An 8,729-nucleotide genomic window follows, 5' to 3' on the forward strand; every position below is an offset into this window, starting at 1 on the left:
CTCTATGGTGTCTTTATGGTGATTCTATGGGGTCTCTATGGGGTCTATATGGTGACTCTATGGGGTCTTTGTGATGTCACTATTGTATCTCTATGGTGTCTCTATGGTGCCTGTATGGTGTCTCTATGGTGTCACTTTTGTATATCTATGGTGTCTCTAAGGTGTCTCTATGGTATCTCTATGGTGTCTCTATGGGGTCTTTATGGTGTCTCTATGAGGTGTCTACGGGGTCTTCATGGTGTCTCTATTGGGTCTCTGATGTCTCTATGGTGTCTCTATGGTATCTCTATGGTGTCTCTATGGTGCTTCTATGGTGTCTCTATGATGCCTCTATGGTGTCTCTATAGTATCTCTATGGTGTCTGTATTGTGTCTCTATGGTGTCACTATGGTGCCTCAATGGTGTCACTATGGTATCTCTATGGTGTCTCTATTCTATCTCTATGGTGTCTCTATTGTATCTCTATGGTGTCTCTATGGGGTCTCTATGGTATCTCTATGGTGTCTCTGTGGTATCTCTCTATGACGTCTCTATGGTATTTCTATTGTGTCTCTAAGGTATCTCTATTGTGTCTCTATGGTGCCTCTATGCTATCTCTATGGTGCCTCTATGGTGCCTCTATGGTGTCTCTATGGTATCTCTATGGTGTCACAATGGTGTCTCTATGGTATCTCTCTATGACGTCTCTATGGTATTTCTATTGTGTCTCTAAGGTATCTCTATTGTGTCTCTATGGTGCCTCTATGCTATCTCTATGGTGCCTCTATGGTGTCTCTATGGTATCTCTATGGTGTCACAATGGTGTCTCTATGGTATCTCTCTATGGTATCACTATGGTATCTCTATGGTGTCCTTATGGTATCTCTATGGTGCTTGTATGGTGCCTCTATGGTTTTTCTATATTGTCTCTATAATATCTCTATGGTGCCTCTCTGGTGTCTCTAAGGTGTCTCTATGCTATCTCTACGGTGCCTCTATGGTGTCTCTATGGTGCCTCTATGGTGCATCTGTGGTGTCTTTATGGTATCTCTCTATGGTGTCTCTATGGTACCTCTATGGTGTCTCTATGGTGCCTCTATGGTGCATCTATGGTGTCTCTCCATGATGTCTCTATGATATCCCTATGGTGTCTCTATGGTATCTCTATGGTGTGTTTATGGTGTCTGTATTGTGTCTCTATAGGGTCTCTATGGGGTCTCTATGGTGTCACTATTGTATATCTATGGTCCCTCTATGGTGTGTCTATGGTATCTCTATGGTGTCACTATGGTATCTGTCTATGGTGTCTCTATGCTATCTCTATGGTGTCTCTATGGTGCCTCTATGGTATCTCTATGGTATCTCTATGGTGTCTCTGTGGTGTCTCTGTGCTGTCTCTATGGGGTCTTTATGGTGTCTCTATGGTATCTCTATGATGTCTATATGGTGCCTCTATGGTGTGTCTATGGTGCATCTATGGTGTCTCTATGGTTTCTCTACGGTGTCTCTATGGTGTCTCTATTGTGTCGCAATTGTATCTCTATCCTGTCTCTATGGTGCCTCTATGGTGGCTCTATGGTGTCTCTATGGTGTCACTATGGTACCTCTATGGTGTCTCTATGGTGCCTCTATGGTGCCTCTATGGTGTCATTATGGTATATCGATGGTGTTTCTATGGGGTCTCTATTGGGTCTCTATGGTGTCTCTATGGTATCTCTCTATGATATCTCTATGGTATCTCTATGGTGTCTCTATTGTGTCTCTCTATGATGTCTCTATGATATCTCTATGGTGTCTCTAAAGTATCTTTAATGTGTCTCTATGGTGCCCCTATGGTGTCTCTATGGTGTGTCTATGATGTCCTTATGGTGTCTCTATGGGGTCTGTATGGTGTCTCCATGGTGTTTTTATGGAGTCTCTATGGGGTCTCTATGGTGTCTCTATGGGGCCTTTGTGGTGCATCTATGGTATCTCTATGGTGACTCTATGTTGTCTCTATGGGGTCTTTATGGTGTCTGTATGGGGTCTTTATGGTGTCTCTATGGGGTCTTTGTGGTGTCTCTATGGTGTCACTATTGTATGTCTATGGTGTCTCTATGGTGTCTCTATGGGGTCTTTGTGCTGTCTCTATGGTGTCACTATTGTATCTCTATGGTGTCTCTATGGTGCCTGTATGGTGTCTCTATGGTGTCACTTTTGTATATCTATGGTGTCTCTAAGGTGTCTCTATGGTATCTCTATGGTGTCTCTATGGGTACTTTATGGTGTCTCTATGGGGCGTCTATGGGGTCTTTATGGTGTCTCTATGGGGTCTCTGATGTCTCTATGGTGTCTCTATGGTGCCTCTTTGGTGTCTCTATGATGCCTCTATGGTGTCTCTATAGTATCTCTATGGTGTCTGTATTGTGTCTCTATGGTGTCACTATGGTGCCTCTATGGTGTCTCTATGGTGCCTCTTTGGTGCCTCAATGTTTCCTCTATGGTGTCACTATGGTATCTCTCTAAGGTGTCCCTATGGTATGTCTATGGTGCCTCTATGGTATCTCTCTATGGTTTCTCTATGGTATCTCTATGTTGTCTCTATGTTATCTCTATGGTGTCTCTATGGAGAATTTATGGTATCTCTATGGTGTCTCTATGGTGCCTGTAAGGTGTCTCTATGGTGTCTCTATTGTGTCTCCATGGTGTCTCTATGGTATCTCTATGGTGTCTCTATTGTGTCTCTATGGTGTCACTATGGTATCTCTATGGTGTCTCTATGGTGCCTCGATGGTGTCTCTATTGTTTCGCTATGGTTTCTCTATTGTGTCTCTATGGTGTCTCTATGGTATCTCTATGGTGTCTCTATGGTATCTGTACGATGTCTCTATGGTGTCTCTATGGTGCCTCTATGATGTCTCTATGTTGTCAGTATGGTATCTCTAAGGTGTCTCTATGGTATGTCTATGGTGCCTCTATGGTATCTCTCTATGGTTTCTCTATGGTATCTCTATGGTGTCTCTATGTTTTCTCTATGGTGTCTCTATGGAGAATTTATGGTATCAGTAGTTAATTCAGGTTGCCAGAGGGTGTGGAGCCCCCAAAAGTGGCACCCCAATAAAGGGGCACCCCAGACCCACCCTGCCACAGCAAAGGGCCTTGGAGGCACCCAAAGCAATAGTGGTGCACTCAAAAATCCTGGGGTAACCCCAAATCTCCCTGAAGCACTGCAAGAGCAGGGAGGACCCCCAAATGGGGGTCTGGGGCAGCCCAAAAGTGACCCTCTCTACCTCACCACCCGGGGCACTCCCAAATGATCCCAGGGACCCAAAATCCTGGAGGGGACCCACCAAACACCCCCACCCCAAATGGGGTCCCCCCAAAAGGCTGCTCTCTCCCAAAGCCACCAGACCCAATTTCCTGCTTGTTGCCCCCAAACCACACCCCTTGATGGACTGCAACACCCCATCCATATCAGGGAACTGGGGGGAATCTCCAGAGTTGGGGGGTGCCTAATTTGGGGTGTTCCCCCAAAAGACCACCAAGAAGGAGGTCAGGTGGGGGATGAGTAGAAGCACCTGAAGTAGGGACTGGGAACACTGGGATATTGAAACCCCAGCAGTATCTGGGGCCGTAGTGGCCTATACAGTGGTCTGTACTGGTGCAGACTGGTCTGTACTGCTCCATACTGGGATGTGTAAATGTGCAGATGACACCAGCTGGGGTGGGAGCATTGATCTGGTGGAGGGTAGGAAGCTCTGCAGAGGGATCTGGACAGGCTGGATCCATGGGCTGGGGCCAATGGGATGAGCACTGGGATTAAGGCCAGCATCGTGGGCTGGATCAGCACCAGTGCGGCAGCAGGGCCAGGGCAGGGATTATGCCCCTGCACTGGGCACTGGGGAGGCTGCACCTTGAATCCTGTGCTCAGTTCTGGGGCTCTCACTACAAGAGAGACCTTGAGGTGCTGGAGCAGGGCCAGAGAAGGGCAATGGAGCTGGTGCAGGGCCTGGAGCACAAGAGAGATGGGGAATGGCTGAGGGAGCTGGGGGGTTCAGATGGAGAAGAGAAGGCTCAGGGGGGACCTGATGGCTCCCTCCAAGTGCCTGACAGGAGGATGGAGCCAGGAGGGGCTGGGCTCTGCTCCCAAGGAACAAGGGATGGGACAGGAGGAAACGGCCTCAAGCTGCACCAGGGCAGGTTTAGATGGAGCTGAGGAACAATTCCTGCCCCAGAGGGTGCTCAGGCGCTGGAACAGGCTGCCCAGGGCAGTGGTGGAGTCACCACCGCAGAAGTGTGCACATACCCTCAGTGCCATGGGTTAGTGGTGACCTCGTCAGTGCTGGGGTAAGGACTGGACTGGATGAGCTTAAAGGTCTGTTTCAACCTGGTTAATTCCATGATTCTGTGACCCTTTTTGCTGAGGCACTAGTGAACCAGGGGTTTTCTGTTGGTGTTCTCTGGGTGAAGGGAGGTGCTTCTAAACCTGGTGAGGGTTTGAAAGGCTGTGATGCTCATGGCTCTGCATTTGCAACCAGATGCAGTAGTTTGGAACCTTCAGTCTGTCCTTCAGGTAATTTCACCTCCTCCCCCCTTAGGCAGACATGCCATTTTCTGCCTGAGGTTTTGTATAAATCCATCCAGAGGAGCAGTACACTTTGGGATCCTATCAAGTCAATTGAATGGATTGAATGGATTGAGTGGATGGCTTGTACTGGTTGTTCTTGATCAATGTTTTTGTTTTACTCAATTTGTTTTACTGCTGGGACTAAAGACAAGAATCCCTTTTCCCACTCCAAATATCTCTGTTCAGTGTCTTTGAAAGAGGCGACCTGAATATTAAAGCTCCTTTTGCTCCATCAGGGCCAGTTTGAATAGGTTACAGGAAGAGCCATGCTCAGCAAAACCCCATTCTGCTATGAAAGGGTGTTGAGGATGTACAGACCCCAGTGATTGGTATGGTTTCAATTGTTGTTAGGTATTTCTTGCTTCCTCATGCTCTGGATTCCATTCCCATGGTTTTCCCTTTCATAACAGTGAGTACAGTGGGAGAGCAATGATAGAGAATCCAAGGCCATATTTCCTCCAGCATCCTGGAGGACCCACAGGCTGTTCTAATTCCTTCCCAGAGTGGGGCATCTGCCCTTGTTCTGTTTCTCTGAAGGTGTCTGTAGCAATCACTGCACTGCTGCTATCCAAGTACCCCCTGATTTGACTGGTTTCTGCTTGGTTTCTGACATTGCTTAGGTGGAACTTCAACTTCTGCACCATGGAGTGCTTGCCACACTGCTGTTGCTGCAGTTCTTGGGGGCAATCTCCTCTGATTAAGACATCATCTATATAATGGTTCGTTTTCACCTTCTGAGCAAGTGAGACCTCCTGTGGGTTTGTGGTGTTTATGGGAGGGAGCTGAGTCCCCTTCCAGCCACAGGCCTACAATCCCTAGGATGAGATGGCTCAACTGACCAGGCTGGATCCCTTCCTTGAGGAGGGGTAAAGGAGATCCCAGCCTGTCCTGGCCTGCCTGTCCTGTCTGATGATGGCACAAGAAACAGGCTGCCCACAGAAGTGGTTGTGTCACCATCTGTGGAGGTATATAAAAGACATGTTCTAAAGGACATGGTTAATGTGTTGACTTGCAGTGTTGGGTTCATGGTGGACTCGATGTTCTTAAGGGTCTTTCCCAACCTAAATGGTTCCATGATTATACAAAATCTTGTTGTTTAGACCAAACTGTGTCTCATCAGAGCAATGACAGTGCAGGAAGGCAGTGTGTCTGCAGCTGAGGGAGGCAGCATCAGTGCTTGCTTCAGGCTGTTTCCCATGGGGTTCCCCTGGAGCCCCAGGGAGCCCTGCAGGGAGCCCAGAGGGGCAGAGGCAGAGCCACCTTGGGCTGAGCCTCTGCTGCTGAGCTGGGACCCAGGGGAGACCTGTGAGCCTCCTTAAAGAGCTTAAAGGCACTTGGCAGTGGAGGATGCTGAGAGCTCCCTGCAGGAGAAACCTTCCCAGCCCTGTGCATGGTAAGGCTGTGGGTGCAGGGCAATGCAGCTGCAGCTCCTGGAGGAATCTCCTCAAGCTGCTGCCTGGGACAGTCCATGGGATGTGTCAGGAGGACTCTCTTGGTTTCTGTGTGTAGATAAGGAGGAGGATGTGGTGCAGAGCAGGGCTTCCCTCTGCACCATGGCAGGGACAGGAAAAGGCAGGTCCCTTGCGCCGGGTTGTGCTGGCTGCAGGCTGTGAATGTGGGTGTGCAGCCAGGGGTGCCCAGCGCTGTCCTTGCGAGCAGGGTCCCTGCAGCCCAGGGGCTGTGTGCAGGGGCAGGGACTCTGCTGCCTGCCAGGGTCAGCACTCAGCCTGCCTGGGAGCTCCCACAGTGCTGGGGGAAGGAACAGCCCTGGGCAGGGAAGGGGAAGTGTTCTTGTGCACTGGAGAGGGTGCTGTGTGGGTCAGACCTGCTCAGAGCTCCACATCACTCTGAGAACATTTGCAGAGGGTCCTTCTGAAAGTCACTGAGGCAGCGCTAACTGATGGGGAAGGATCCTGAGCTTTGGTGTTATTACTCTTGGTGGGCAGGTTGGGCAGTGGGAGCTGGGAATTCACTTCTCTGCTTTGGAGAAGGCAGCGAGAGTCTTGTCAGGACTTGTGTGAGCTGCTCCTGAGCCCCTGCACAGGCAGAGATGCCCCTGGGCAGAGCCCTGCTGCCGGGAGGGGTGTGCAGGGCAGAGCTGAGCACACAGCCCATGGGATGGGCTCTGGCAGCACTGAGAGGGAGCAGAGCTGGGCACAGAGCAGCAGCTCCTGGCAGGGACAGCTCCAGGCAGCAGAGCCATGGGCAGGGAGTGGGGGAAAGTGCAGCCCAGGCCTGGGGAGGCTGCGTTCAGGCAGCTCTCTTGGTGTCTGCCTTCCACTGCAGGTGGCTGCTGGCCATATTCTGCTGGGCAAGGAGATGACTCTCTAGAAAGTGCAGGGCAGGTGAGAATCAGAGTGATGGACACTGCAGCAACCTTGAGTAGGCACTAACCCACAGACAGTTGAGCCCTTCTGTCTGTTCCATATTGACTCTTCACAGTTGCCTTCAGAAACCTACATAGGAATTGTATCCCTGAAAAAGTCACTTGTCAGCTGTGACACTGGGAAAACAAACAAACCAACCAACCTCAGAGACAATCATGACCAAGTCACTTTCAGCCTTTCCAATGGAGTCCAATAGTACATGATTGTGTAAAATGAACTTCTGTACCTGACATCCTTCCTGTCCTAACCCATCACTGCCTGTTTCTCCCATGACAGTGCCCATGCCCAGAGGCAGCAGATGTCCAACGGCAGCTCCATCACCCACTTCCTCCTCCTGCCATTCGCACACACGCGGGAGCTGCAGCTCTGGCACTTCTGGCTCTTCCTGGGCATCTCCCTGGCTGCGCTCCTGGGCAACGGCCTCATCATCACCAGCACAGCCTGCGACCAGCACCTCCACACCCCCATGTACTTCTTCCTGCTCAACCTCTCCCTGCTGGACCTGGGCTGCATCCTCACCACTGTGCCCAAATCCATGGCCAATTCCCTCTGGGACACCAGGGCCATCTCCTACACAGGTTGTGCTGCACAGCTCTTTTTCTTTCTCTTCTTCATTTCAGCAGAGTTTTATCTCCTCACTGTCATGTCCTATGACCGCTACGTGGCCATCTGCAAGCCCCTGCACTATGGGACCCTGCTGGGCAGCAGAGCTTGTGTCCACATGGCAGCAGCTGCCTGGGGCACTGGGTTTCTCACTGCTCTGCTGCACACAGCCAATACATTTTCACTACCCCTCTGCAGAGGCAATGCTGTGGAGCAGTTCTTCTGTGAAATCCCCCCGATCCTCAAGCTCTCCTGCTCACATTCCTACCTCAGAAAAATTTGGCTTCTTGTGATTGGTGTCTGTGTAACATTTGGCTGTTTTGTGTTCATTGTGGTATCCTATGTGCAGATCTTCAGGGCTGTGCTGAGGATCCCCTCTGAGCAGGGACGCCACAAAGCCTTTTCCACGTGCCTCCCTCACTTGACTGTGGTCTCCCTCTTTGTCAGCACTGGTTCCTTTGCTTACCTGAAGCCCCCCTCCATCTCCTCCCCATCCTTGGATCTGGTGGTGTCAGTGCTGTACTCGGTGGTGCCTCCAGCAGTGAACCCCCTCATCTACAGCCTGAGGAACCAGGATCTCAAGGATGCTGTGAGGAAGCTGCTGACTGGATGTGTTTGATCACCAATACACTGCCTGCTTTACCCTGGAAAGAGCTCCAAATGTAGGTCATGACAGGGCACATCTGTCTTTGTTGCTTTCCAGCTGTTTTCGTTTTTCTACTTGTGATGATGCTGTTCTCAAAGACATGTCAGTTTTCATTCCCTGCTATTTATGTATCCATGCATCTTGTCTGACCCATAAGTTGGCGTCAAGGGGGTCTCTCCATTTAAGAACAATAAACCATCCTGCAGCAACTCTGTGCTATGTCCTCCCATGGCAGGAATGAAGGGGAATGAAAGCAGCTTTGTGGCTGCTCCAGCTCTGGGATGGCTGCTCTGTGCCTGCAGCAGGAAGAGCTCTTGAGGAGCCCAAGGGTCGGAGCTGTTGTGCTGGTGTGAGGAGATGGGATGGCATGGGGGGGGTTGCAGAGCTCTCAGGGTGTCCTGGGCAGGAGAGCAGGGGACACAGGGGTCCCTGCAGGGGACTGCCCTGCAATGGCCCAGGCTGGGGCTGCCTGGCTGGGAGCAGCCCATGGGAAAGGTCTGGGTGGGCA

At 50.6% G+C, this 8,729-nt stretch overlaps 1 protein-coding gene across 1 annotated transcript; it reads left to right on the forward strand.

Annotated features, from left to right (window-relative positions):
• The first annotated feature begins 7,261 nt into the window (after nt 1-7,261).
• On the forward strand, nt 7,262-8,194 carry LOC117438687 (olfactory receptor 14A16-like). The gene has a single exon (XM_034074128.1). The coding sequence runs from the start codon at nt 7,271-7,273 to the stop codon at nt 8,192-8,194; it is 924 nt and encodes a 307-aa protein (XP_033930019.1). The 5' UTR covers nt 7,262-7,270.
• Nucleotides 8,195-8,729: the final 535 nt, after the last annotated feature.

This window comes from Melopsittacus undulatus, unplaced genomic scaffold, assembly GCF_012275295.1.
Source record: "Melopsittacus undulatus isolate bMelUnd1 unplaced genomic scaffold, bMelUnd1.mat.Z mat_scaffold_55_arrow_ctg1, whole genome shotgun sequence".
Classification (NCBI taxonomy): domain Eukaryota; kingdom Metazoa; phylum Chordata; class Aves; order Psittaciformes; family Psittaculidae; genus Melopsittacus; species Melopsittacus undulatus.